Here is a 13,271-nt window from a genome sequence, read left to right on the forward strand (position 1 = left end):
CAAAGTTTGGAGGCTCGTGGGCGATGCTTATCCTTCTAGGAGCACAAACTCCAAGAGTAATAGGTCTTCACGTTTTCACAAATTGTCCCACGACTCAAAGCGAAAAAGAAAAACGCCTTCGATCGTCTCGATTCCGTTCGCTTTTCGCCTTTTGGATCACTTCTCGCTTTAATCAAATTCGCGCATTCCGTACATGAGTCAAACTTCTCAAACTTCTCTGCAACCACAACTTATTAGTGCACACATGTTTTGCCCATGATTGTCATTAATCATCCAGAACCCGCTTTAGGGCTAATTGCACTTTCAGCACCTAAGATTAAACCACAATCAAAACTGTTTAGAGAGAAATTAATCCAGTTTTAGCAGCGATGAGACTTGTATCTCGTTTTGCAATTGAGGAACCCGAATCAAAGTCGATCGATCAGTGGTGGACCCAGGAATTCTTAGATGGGGTACATACTCGATAAGAATCATTGACCCATAATAGCTAATAAAATATTAATATTTATTTTTAAAATTAAAAATATTCATTTTATGTTGAAAGCTAAAAAAAAGACACATTTACAATACTTTTAGAAAATGAGAAATTTTATGGTCCTTGAAAAAACGAGCTTTTTTAACATTCTTGATAAAGTACCTCAAGTACCATATAACCATATTTTATAGTGTAAAATTAACTCCAAATTTAAGGTTAAAAATTTAAATTTTGGCTTATAAGCATAAGCAAAAACTAAACAATAGGTCGACGGAAGTTTTGAGCTATGATTCCATCTGACCCGTACAGGGGAAACATAAAAATAACTCTGAATAATTAACTCGTACCATAACTAAACATAGGAAATCACGCTTCTAATAACTACACATGTTATAAAGTGATTTTTTTTGCCAAAAATTTTGGAGGTACAACTGTGCCCATGTCCCATGGTTTATCTGCCCATGCGATAGATAGTTAAATTTGACTCTCCATTTTGGAGGTACAACTGTGCCCATGTCCCATGGTCTAACACGCGACCCACGCGATTAGAGCGTTATACATATGTATACATTATACGTATATACACACACTTTAGACCTACAAACTTTATACCGATAAACTTTATGCATACAAAACTTAAATATATATATTTATATACATATACATACAAACTCATCTATAAAAAATAAGACACAAGTATTATATATACACAAAAAATATAGATATAAAATTAATACATAAAAATATTTATATATACAAATTGATACATATAATCTTTATACACATAAAATAAAAATAACTTTATACACGATAAAGTAAAAATATATCGTATCGGGTCTGTTCGCGCGCGCTAATTAATAGCCTTTTCGTTACCAGACCAGGGGACGCCCACAGGCCAAAGCCCACGGCCCAAAGAAACGGAAAGGAGGCCCATCCAACTCCCACTGCATCATCATCCAACCTGGTTTCCCCCACATCTCGACGAAACCAGTCCACCACCATCTCTAGAACTTTCCGTCTCGCCTCCGCCTCAGCCTCCCCCGTTCCCCTACCTCCCAACTCCAAACCCAAGAAACCCTCCCCGTCCCGCCGCCCGCCGCCCACCGCCCAATCCGACCCGCCAGAGCGCGAGCGCGAGCGCGAAGGGAGAAAGCAAGGCAGGAAGGGAGGATGCCGCCGAAGAAGGCAGCGCCGTCGAAGGCGGACCTCGCCAAGAAGCAGAAGGTCGTGGAGGACAAGACGTTCGGGCTCAAGAACAAGAACAAGAGCAAGAACGTCCAGAAGTACGTCCAGTCCCTGCACCAGGCCGTCCAGCCCAAGCCCGACCCGACCAAGACCGCCGCCAAGGCACGGAGGACGCTCAGATCGAAGCTCTTCTTACCCTCCTTTTTTTCGATTGCTTTGCTCTTCTGATGCTCTTTTTTTTTCCGTTTTGGTTGCTGCTGGATGTGGATGAGCAGAAGAAGAAGGAGGAGGAGAAGGCGCGGGAGAAGGAACTCAATGATCTGTTCAAGGTCGCCGTCAGCCAGCCCAAGGTCCCCGTTGGTATTGGTCGCCTCTCTCCTGTCACTTAGTCTCTACTGTGTATGTGTGTCACCCGATTTAGGCAGGAGCAAATAGATTTAGGCACGCTGAGCATACCTGCTATGCTGATGTAGTTAATGTGAGTCAGTGAGATTACATGCTCTACTGGAGCCTATGTCCAATATGAAGTATAATCTCTGTTCGCTGTACAACAAGTATCAAGGTCTGGTAGGATAGCATTTGTGTATGGAATAGCGTCTCGCTGTACTGATGCTAATGTAGCAAATAGCATTTGTGTACGAAAGAGTGTCCCACTGTACTGATGCTAATATGGCTAAGGTTTGGTTACTTTGTTCAAGTTGTACATTGTTAGGATGCAAAGCTTCGCTAGGATGGGCACAGCTTGAACTTGGTATTTTTGAAAGATGTTGCAACTCATATGTTGGTCAAGATGATGATGCTATACATTTTATTACGCAGGTGTTGATCCCAAGTCCATAGTGTGTGAATTCTTTAAGGTTGGCCAGTGCCAAAAAGGTTTTAAGTGCAAGTTCTCACATGACCTGAATGTCCAAAGAAAGGGTGAAAAGATCGATATTTACACCGACAAACGTGATGCAGGTAAAAGACACTGATATGGGTTTTACTTGCTATTCTTACACTATCATCCCATAATTCATCAGTTGATCTCTGAAGATTCACATTCTTTTTCATGAGTAGAAACCATGGAAGACTGGGACCAGGAGACTCTTGAGAAGGTCGTCGCGTCAAAAGGGGCAGAGTATCAGCAGAATAAGCCTACCGATATTGTAAGCCCTGCTCAACATGTTACCAGTCATTCAATCATTATAAGTCATCCTTATTGTGTGACATGATGAATCAAGGGCTTTCGTATTTTTCTTTTCTTGTTAATTTTTGTGCGAGGAGCTGCTGCATTTCCTCTATATTTGCACTTGCCATTTGCATCACATCTTCTAAGCATATTTGCACTCTTTTTTACGTGATCAGGATGAATTCATGGACAATTGGATACTCAAATCTGACCATTAAGCAATCATGTTTTTAACATCACTTTTTTGTTCTGTGAACATATTCTGCATAAAGCAGTTATTAGGGTGTCTTTTTGGATAATATCGTTAACAAGCCAACTGTGTTGATTTTAGTTCTCAATGCACCGGGAACAATTAGAGGAACACCTAACATATCACGCACGCCATGTTGCAACAGTGGTTAACATGATATGGTACGACCGTTTGGCATGATGGGACTCTTTCTAGACTGCAGCTCATGTTAAGGTCTACTGTCATGACATCATTGCTTACTAAAATTCTGCATGGCAATTTGGGATGCAGCGTCATTTTAAAGTAATAGTTTCACCCATAAGTTATATAAGTCATTAAGATGCTAGTCTAATAATGAATTTTGATTATTTTATTCCTTACAAAATGCTAACATATTGAATGCCAATGTATTGGCAGCGAGGGAAGTTTGATGATCCATAGTTTGAAAATATAGTAAACTAACAAGCTATGAACCTATGATCATGCTGTGGCGCATTTGCATCTGTTCAAATAAGTTATATTTATTGTATTCCTTGTGTTGCTGCTATGATTTACATAGTCGGTTTTTTGTTTCTTTACATTTTATCTGTTGTATTTGTAACTTTATTGCCTCCTTTACACACTCTCTCTTCCCCTCTCCTGGAAGATGAATTTTTGTAGCAGTGAAATCATAAAGGCTATTTTTGTTTTTCAAGCTGAAAGATATTGTCTTCGAACATGATGTTGATTATGTAATTCTTTTATCTTGTAGGTTTGCAAGTACTTTCTTGATGCCGTGGAGAAGAAACAATACGGGTGGTTTTGGGTTTGCCCAAATGGGGGCAAAGATTGCCACTACAGGCATGCACTTCCACCTGGCTATGTACTGAAGTCCCAAATGAAGGCCTTATTGGAGGAAGAGAGCGAAAAGATCGCTATCGAAGATGAGATTGAAGATCAGGTAGAATTAAGATCAACAGTTAACCTGTTTTGTCTGGAATATTGAATTTTGTTGCCTTCTTTCCACTTCTTCACTGTTATGACGTTTTGTTGCTATGTCCATCTAACAGCGTAAAAAGGTAAAAACAACAACCCCTATGACCACAGAATTATTCATGGAATGGAAAAGGAAGAAGGCAGAAGAAAGAGAAGCTGGTCTGGCTGCCTTGAGGGCAGAGAGAGCTAAGAATGATCGCATGAGGTAGTCTTTACTCCTATTAGTTAATTGTTTTGAGCCGTTGAGGCTTGAGATACTTATTGTGACTTTATTTGCTAACGTATCCAGTGGTCGTGAGCTGTTCATGGCTGATTCAAGTGTGTTCGTTGATGATGCTGAAGCATATGATGTATATGAAAGACAAGAAGAATCAGAGGCTAATGAAGAACCGGTAAATTTTCATTCATGTGCTATAATATTTGCTCAAAACCAATTGTTTGATTAATGTTATGGTGAACGTACTAGTGGTTTGAGGGAGCAGAAAAGGCCCAGATCGCTAAAATAATATAGGAGGTATTGCTTAGAATGCCTTAAATATTCTAAAGTGATATAAATAACTCACTTTTGGCAAATGCAGCTCAACTTTCTGTGAAGAGTCTTTGTGTTCTTGTGTTTCATGGTGCTTGAATGCCTTATTAAAAAATAAGGCTGTGCAATGTTTTAAGGAGTAGAATTATTTGGGAGTACTCCTTTATTATTCCCTATGTATGCCTTAGTCTGTACATCTAAATCTGCATATGTGTGCAGTTTAGCATGTCCTACCTCCATGCTATTGTCAAGCCTTGTGACATACCTGAAACTTAAGTGGGCTACAGTAATCCATGGATGGATGCAGCAGATTTAAACTAACAGAAATTCACCCATCCTAGGAGGATACTATAAACAAGAACAAATTATCAGAACAACTGTTGGGCTGGTGTTCTTCACATATCTTAAATCAAGTCTATGAAAAAAACGAATTGGTCTTTTGAGGCACTCCTGCAGGAGGCGATAACTGTATATCTATTCTCAACCGCCTCCTGGGAAATTAAATGAATTGGAGAACTCCCAAAAAAGAATTAACCTAAATTGTATACCAAACTGATTTCGTTCTTCCATGAATGTATTTCTTGTGCCTGAAACACCCGTATGCATTGAAGTAGAATAGGTATGCCTGGATAGAACGGTAAACATGAAGTACACATTGTGTTTATCCATGTCATTTTATCATGTTCAGTTCCATCCGTTCAGTAACTTAGCACCGTGATACGGATCATAGTATTGTACAATCCTATGATACCACCTAGGCTGAATGATACTGAATCAGTGGGGGATCAGGATATGGATTGTACGATCCTATGATACGTATTTCGATACTGACAACCTCATTGTCATTATATTATTGTTACTTTATTTTTTTAAAAAATATGTATATATAATTGGTAGAAGTATTAAATTGATATTTAAAAAGAAATATCATAAGATCCTGATCCTGTGATCCGATATTGCTCAGAGGAAAACCATCCTACCTAGGATCCTAACCGTAACAACCTTGGTTCCTTCCACCCTCCCACCCCCTCCCCAAATAATTGTCCACTTGAAAGGGATTTTGGTGGACGATTAGTAGATAAGTGCAGGCTGCTCTGTGGCAATTTGATGGATGTGTTGTATATATTTTATTTCCATGTTGCAGAGCAAGAAGAGCCAGGATGAGGGGCCAAGTTCATCAACTTCTAATGGCAAGGAGGCTGAAGAGACAGATGATGAAGACATAGATATTGACGATGACCTGGACATTGATGAATTAAACGAACTTGAAGCAAGCCTGTCAAGAACTTCCATACAGATTCGAGAACCTGGCGAAGGAACATCATCTTGAGCAGTAACAGTCTGGAAGGCCATCGAGAAGTGGAACACCATTTTTGCGCCCAAAATTGCCTACTTGCTTTAGAAACAAAAAAGGTGGAGGATAGGTGCAAGCGTAATTTGTTTCTAGCAGACTGATCATCTATCCATGATTAATGAAATGATGCCCAGTGCTGTTATGACATGACAATTGAATTTTTGCCGCATCTGTCCTTTATATTATCTTTGCAGGAGCTTCGTTGCTACTTGTGAATAACATGACTACTTTCTTTCTGGCCTTGTGCACACTATAAGCAAATTTTTGTGTGAACATTGTCATAAGTTGTGCCTCAGGTTGCCTTTTACTTCTTTAACAAAGATGGTTCAGAATACCCTAGGATCCATTGTTCTGTGCATGATATTTTTTAGTTGGCCACTTTGCGAGGTTCGTTACTACCGACCCATCTGTCGAATCATCCTTGGCTTCTTGGATAAATCACATAGGGCGTCCGTCGTGATATGAATGGTCCTTGGATAAGTCACATAGAGCTGTCTTAAATGTGCATATCCTCTGGCTTGATTATGAATGGTCGAGTATGAATCATGCATATCCTCTGGCTTGATTATGAATGGTCGAGTATGAATCAGAGTGTTCGGCCAACTTGTGTTGTTAAAGTTTTACTTTATATTGCCATGTACATAATCTTCACATTGGAAAAATAATTTTGTAATTTGAAGCACGCTAAACCTCTTCTCCAGACCCCAGCATATGATGGCCCATTACATCTGCTCCTGCACGCGCATGCCGCTGGACAGTGGACATGGCCGTAGAAACAGAGTTGAGGTGATCCAAAGTACAGTAAAAATTATCTGCCCTAAGAGTTAATAGATTGGGTTTATGGGTGATCTAAGGTTAAACTATGGCAATAAAAATGTGGCACAAAATATACTAGCTACTCGATCTCCTTTTTTGCATGAAGATCATCTGAACTAACACCTCAATCGAAAACATCTCGTGTGAGTTGACTTGTTCGAAGCTATTTGTTAAGTTCATTTCTCAAAATGGTTCAGTTATCCCTATAATTAAGTAGATAGTCCACGCTAAAACATAGTGACAGTTTTCCATTCATGTTGCTAAGTCGGTCAAGATATTTTGACTTTTTACTATTTTTTATAGTTTTTGATATGCAACTTGACTTTATAATGGAATAAGTATATGAAAATCTAATGAGTTTATGATGTTATAAGAGTAATTTTTAAAAATAAACGTAAGCATACCTTTTTTATATTTTCAAACCAATTATTTTGAGAGAAAATCCCACCCCATCCTTTTCACTTATGCTTATAGACTAGAATTCAAAGTTATTTTTAAGGTTTTTTATAATAGTTTATTTTTTAGTATTTGCTTTTAGATTAACAAGAACACATATATATAACTTTTACCCAAAACATATTTTTTAATTATTGATAAATGGTTTCGCTCGTGCTTATAAGCAACAAAACAATAGGACCGTTTATGTCTCCATAAAATATTCAAAAGAGAAATTTTATGATATGCCCTTGAGATGCGTCTGACTTCACAAATTTGCCATTGATGAAGGATTGAAGGTGAATTCTACGAAACAGTCAATTGGCGTCGCTGTCAGCTCTCTGTGAAATGCACTCAGTTAACAATGTACCTTAGCTTAACACGTACTCCTTCCGTCCCAAAACAAATCAACTTTTCGGTTTTTAGATATAATGTTCAACTCTTCGTCTTATTTAAAAAACTTTTATGATTAATAATTTTATTTTTATTATATGATAAAACATTAATAGTATTTTATGTGTGACTAATTTTTAAAAAAAATTTAAAAATTTTTCAAATAAAACGGATGATAAAACGCTCGACACAAAAACTGAAGAGTTGATTTTTTTAGGGACAGATGGAGTATTATACGGAAATAATATACTTTTAGCATGTAGTTAATGGGATGCATTCGATGGAAGGCCGAAGGCACTTGGTACAACTCACATTTATCCTGGCTTCGATAATTCGTATAATCAGTTGTTTATCACTAACAAAAGATAATTTATGTATAAAGAATAAGTTCATAATGGTTCAATAGATTGTTTGGCTTTTAATGGAAAAAACAAACAATATATTGTAAATAAAAATTAATTTTATATACGTATTCTTAGCGATTTAAAAGTTAAGATTAAAAATAAATTTTAGTGAAAAAAATCTAAAATTAACTCTAAATTTAAAATTTAAAATTTAAATTTTAACGTATAAATGTAAACAGAAGCGAAAAGATTGGAGTGCAAACAAGTTTGAGGAACTGCCGCGAGATCAAAAGTGGTGCAGGCGACGCCATCCTTTTTGTCCTAGATCAGAAACACCAACATATGCGGTCTGCGTGCATGACAGGGAAGGATATACGATTTACGTACGTACAACAAACACAGGAAGATCACTATCCGCCTAATGACAAGTTCTACTTCTACAACTACAGTTACTCAAACCAAAGCCTCGGCGACGACACGCTACACAAAGACAGCGAACGCTATAGCTGCATGCGGGTCCCCTCTGTTAATTTGGTGCACCGAAAAAGGGAACATGCATGCCATTTCACGTCAGTATCGAACCGACTCTGCTTCAGTTTGCTTTCGCCGGTCATTTCTTCTTGGCGCCGGCGACGGGGGCCGGGTTGCCGATGCCTTTCTTATTACCGCCGGCGGCGGCGCCGCCACCGCCACCGCCACCCGTGTTGCTGCTGAAGGAGTGCGCCGCTGCGGTGGCCACGGCGGCCGCGGCAGCCACGATCTGCCTCCCCATGTTCTCCTTGACCTGCCCCCGCCGTGGCAGCGGGTTCCTCGACGGCGTCTTGCTCAGGCAGCGCTTCACCGGAGGGTTGCTGCTCGTTTCCATCGACGAGATGCACGCACTCTCTGTCTCTCCCTCTCGACAAGTGATCAAAGAAGAAAACGTAGCCTTTTTTTAGTGAGAGAAGACAGTGTAGTTTGTAGTGTTGGTGTTGAGAGACTGAGCCGGCAGCAACGGGGTATAAATAGGAAGGGAAACAGAAAATGTGATCGAAGGGGAGGATAATACGAGCGATGCATGGTGCAAAAAGCAGAATGAGTGGATCGAATATCGCCACTGATTCGGTGCGGCCCCCCTATCGTGCCAAAGAGGCGAGGAAGGAAGCGAAGACTGCAGGAGGGGTACCGGGTTGACTTGGACCGGACCGCAGCTCGTCCGGGGAGACTGAAGTGAAGAGGTGATCAACCTAGCTGGAGCTCCTCCAGCTAGCAAACAAGCATCGGTCAAGCCGAGGCCGTGATTGGTTTCAAGTGGAATGCACGGTCCACAGTGGAAAGGCCGATCGGTGTTGTTGTCGCTGGCGCGATGCGCTTGATTTGTCCGAGGGGATGATCGCTTTGTTTTCTCAGCGAAAACATTATACGATATTTTTAAATTAAAAATAATTTATAAATAAAATTTTTATATCTCGTGACTAGGAAATAACGTAAGATGGGAAAAACTCTCAAAATAAATTATATGCTTTTAAAATTTAAAATTTTGGTTTATAATCAAAGTGTACGATATTTCCGTAAATATATGGTGATTTGGGCCGATGGAAGCTGCGACCGCGGCCGGGTTTCGTACGTCTCTTGGCGCTGCTGGCTCGAACCGCATCAGCGACCGGCTGGGGTTGACGCACAGCTGACTCGCGGATGCACATCTACAGAGAGAGTAGCAGTGGCATCGCACCGGCCAGCTTGCTGCCGGGCGGCGGCATCGTTGGGGAATCGACGCATCGACTCGATGAACAGAAGTTACAGAAGATGTCTGGACTCTGGATGTGTACGAATCTAGCTGTCAGGCACACTTTGGCTCGTAATCCATTCTGCTTAGGATATAATCATCGCGCTTCTGGTCTGGAATAGAAGAGCTATCATTCGAGAATAACCGAAAGGCCAGGCACATATATTACTTGCCTTTTTACCGAGCTGAGCGCATGATGACGTCACAGGGACTACGTCACGAACGATCGATGGATGCCGTCTCCTTCGTCCTGCCACGCGGAGACGCCGAAAAAACACAAAAGCTGCTTCTATGTTCTCATTTGATCGGTGAGCTTTCTTTATTATTATTTCTAAATCAGACCTCCTGATCGGTTTCATGCTGGGGTCAGGCTGAATATTTTGATGTGACAACTATCTTGAACGCAATCACCTACGCGAAGTTCTTATATGTAAATGGAAGATTACTTAAATTGTTAATAGTTGTTTAATGGTGTAAATAATAAAATTAACTATTATGACTAGAGTTTCCTCTACAAATAGCTCTGCCGAAACCGTATATCTATGGTAGCATGAAAATTACGCAGTAATCATGAAAACCACAAAAAAACAAGTTCGAATTTTGAATTTAAACTCCGTAGCTTCTCCACGGTTTTAGAGTCAAAAACCACCTATGTGTTTTTGCCCAAACAAACGTTGCAAGTTAATTCTGAGGAGAAATATTTCTAAAATGTTCTAAAAATTACAAAAATATAGGAAATAAGTGATAAGATATATTTGATACATGTAGGACATACTAGTTGATAAATAGAAAAAAATGGTATAACATTTGCTAAAAGTTTGACATTCGAACAACTATAGATCACAATACCTAAATAAGCAATGAATATATAGCACAATGGATATTTAAAAATTCATGCTTGTTCCATAAATACAATATCAAATAGCAGAAACATTACCATGTCCATTATACAAAATATTACTGTGTCCATGATATAATCTTACAATAACATTAACTAACTAAACATATTCAACTACATGTACGTTGCTAACCATCCTACTAAAAATCTGAGCCTCATGCTCATCACCTTTTATTCCTTTATTTACCCACTACTTAATTGATTTTGACTGAGATTTTGATCCAATAAATATTATTTTCATAAAATTTTATCACCAAACTGCTCCACAACTCCATACTAGGAGTTTTTGTGATTTTTGCATAACTTCTTTTAGAATTTTTAAATTTGGCCAAATTTCATTCGAGTGATACTGCTAGTTTCCAACGGTAACGTATACCATGACTATGAAGTTGAAAATATTTTTTGAAGAAAATGAGATGACAAACTTTTATAGTTTTTTTTTTCAAAAATGCCCCATTTAGCAGCTCGGGAAGCATCCACACAAAAGCCGACAAAAAAACTAAGAACAATCTCTATAGAAAAACACAACCCTAAAACCTCGTTTGTTTCTGCATGATTATTGCAAAATATATTATTAAGCCCAGTGATGGATATAGTAAACAATATTTTGATGGTATAAATAAAATAGATAGAGCTTTAATCTCTCCTTTACATTGATTTTTGGCATACAATTTGGGGAGGGGGAGGCTCTCATGGTCCTAACGGGAGTGCTGGGGCTCAAGCCTCCACCGTGGCAGATCCACCTTTGATTGAGCCATGTTTATAAATTTGAATTATTATAAACTAAAGTATGTAATAAGATGGATAATTACTTTTAAAGTACTCAAGGGCAGTGAGTCTTTAGCCACTATAAATACACCCTTTGAAAAGTTTATTAGATTATAATATGCTCAAGATTATAATAGTCTATCACAATATCTATCTATTTATTTTATATTATTTTTAATAATTTAAATTACAATAATAAACAAACGAGACCTAATATCTACTACTAATTGAAGCAATACAACGGTAGAAGCCGTCGGATACGCACGCTCATCCTTTAGCCTAACGAATTGAGTAATTGGTATAGGTCGCACTAGGTTATCTTTTAGCCTAACTTGCAGATCCTAATAATGGTGCATATAATTCCTAGGATTTAGTTAGCATTTTTAACTGCAAGTTCCTTCCATCGTGTTATATGATACGGACATACTATGAGTTGGCTAGTTGACGTGCATGATGGACAATAATTAAGTGGCATTCTTTCGGTCTAATACTGTAATGTAATAATCCATCTTAATCATCTCACTAGCTCTTTATGCGTGACGGTGACGAATGTTCAAAGAAGCATCTTCTCCCTGGATAAGAGCAACTGTGAGGTCTGTGTATTACGGTTTTGTTTAGTTCTGGAATGACCCACCACGTTTGGGTGTTGTATGAACAAATCTGGTCAGGATACTTGTCACAATTCATTCAGGTAGTCAGCACTCAGCACAAAAATTTGCCGGGATGGCCAAAGACATGCAATTCAAATTTCATTTAGGTGGGAATTTACAAGTAAAAGTGACAAGAGCCGAAAAATACAAACGGCTATCTATCTTTCGTTCTCTTTATTTTCTGTGGCGAAGTAACTGTTGATGGCAAGAAATGCAGCAGTAGTGGTGCCGGCTGCTGGCTGCTTTGCTTGCTGTTAGCTAAATGAGATTTGCTCCGGTCCAACAAAAAGTATCTCAGGATACCAAATTATTTTTTATTGTTGAATCTAGCTAAGTAGGATGTGCACAGTTAGATCCAATGATCAGAAAACAATTTGGTACCATAGAAGATACCAGTACATCGAGGTGTTTTTTATTATTTTTTGTTGGATTGAAGCAAATCTCGTTTCGGCCAACATTCTCGTTACCATCAGTCTAATAAACGGAACAGGGCAAGTAAAAGAGAAGAGGTACTTAGTAACATTCTCATTACCATCAAAACTATGCAACCATCACATCAGTACATTACCAAATTTTGAGACTGCCAAGAACACACCTATGCGGTCTCCCTCTAACCATCTCTTCACTCAAGAACAAAGTAATTGCCGAGGAAGCGACATACCCTCAAACGGCTGTATTATATTAAAGTACCCTGTAATATAATGAGCCGTCCATTACGACTAATCTAACGGCCTTAATAGTTTAATGATGTGATGATTATATTATGTAGTAGTGTAGTAGCAATATGCGTAAAAATTATTATGGTATTATTGTAATTTGTGAGTGTGTGAAGGGTATAACGTTAAGCAACGGAGATAAGATTGGTCCTGTTCTAGGGCAGCACACCGCACAGGATGCCGCCGCTGCCATGGGGAGGCCATCCCGCGCCGACGCTCGCCGGTCCCATCGCCGGCCTGCAGCCTCCATAGTAGGTCACTCCCCCATCGACGTCGATGCCGTCGGATGGCGCTCCCGCGGCAACTCCCGCCGGTCCGGTCGCCCGATGATCGTCAGTCCGTGGCCAAGTCCCTCGAACCCCCATCGATTGCGCCGTCGTCATATGCCGCCGTCGGATGATGATGGTGTAGGCTGCGGCGGAGGCGGCGGTTGGATGTGGGTACGACCTCACGAGCGACCTCCGCCTCAGCCGCGTCAATCTAGGCGCGAGGTTGGTTGACATCAACGGGGCAAGCGGGGCGCGCCGGGAGCTGGTCCTTCCTGGGGGAGCCATCGTGCTGAGCGTGC

At 39.8% G+C, this 13,271-nt stretch overlaps 1 protein-coding gene across 1 annotated transcript; it reads left to right on the forward strand.

Moving 5' to 3' along the window:
• The first annotated feature begins 1,470 nt into the window (after positions 1–1,470).
• LOC102707546 (zinc finger CCCH domain-containing protein 11) lies at positions 1,471–6,134 on the forward strand. Its single transcript, XM_006646393.2, has 8 exons — positions 1,471–1,822; positions 1,936–2,020; positions 2,480–2,620; positions 2,720–2,808; positions 3,812–4,000; positions 4,110–4,240; positions 4,325–4,427; positions 5,709–6,134. The coding sequence occupies exons 1-8, from the start codon at positions 1,646–1,648 to the stop codon at positions 5,892–5,894; spliced, it is 1,101 nt and encodes a 366-aa protein (XP_006646456.2). The 5' UTR covers positions 1,471–1,645; the 3' UTR covers positions 5,895–6,134.
• Positions 6,135–13,271: the final 7,137 nt, after the last annotated feature.

This window comes from Oryza brachyantha, chromosome 1 (genome assembly GCF_000231095.2).
Source record: "Oryza brachyantha chromosome 1, ObraRS2, whole genome shotgun sequence".
NCBI classification, from domain to species: domain Eukaryota; kingdom Viridiplantae; phylum Streptophyta; class Magnoliopsida; order Poales; family Poaceae; genus Oryza; species Oryza brachyantha.

What these genes read in the sequence shown, in the direction of transcription:
- LOC102707546 (XM_006646393.2), top strand. Translation starts at nt 1,646, where the DNA reads ATGCCGCCGAAGAAGGCAGCGCCGTCGAAGGCGGACCTCGCCAAGAAG. An exon ending in CCAGCCCAAGGTCCCCGTTG is followed by an intron (nt 2,021 to 2,479) that starts GTATTGGTCGCC and finishes TTTATTACGCAG; the next exon opens with GTGTTGATCCCAAGTCCATA. An exon ending in GCTAAGAATGATCGCATGAG is followed by an intron (nt 4,241 to 4,324) that starts GTAGTCTTTACT and finishes TAACGTATCCAG; the next exon opens with TGGTCGTGAGCTGTTCATGG.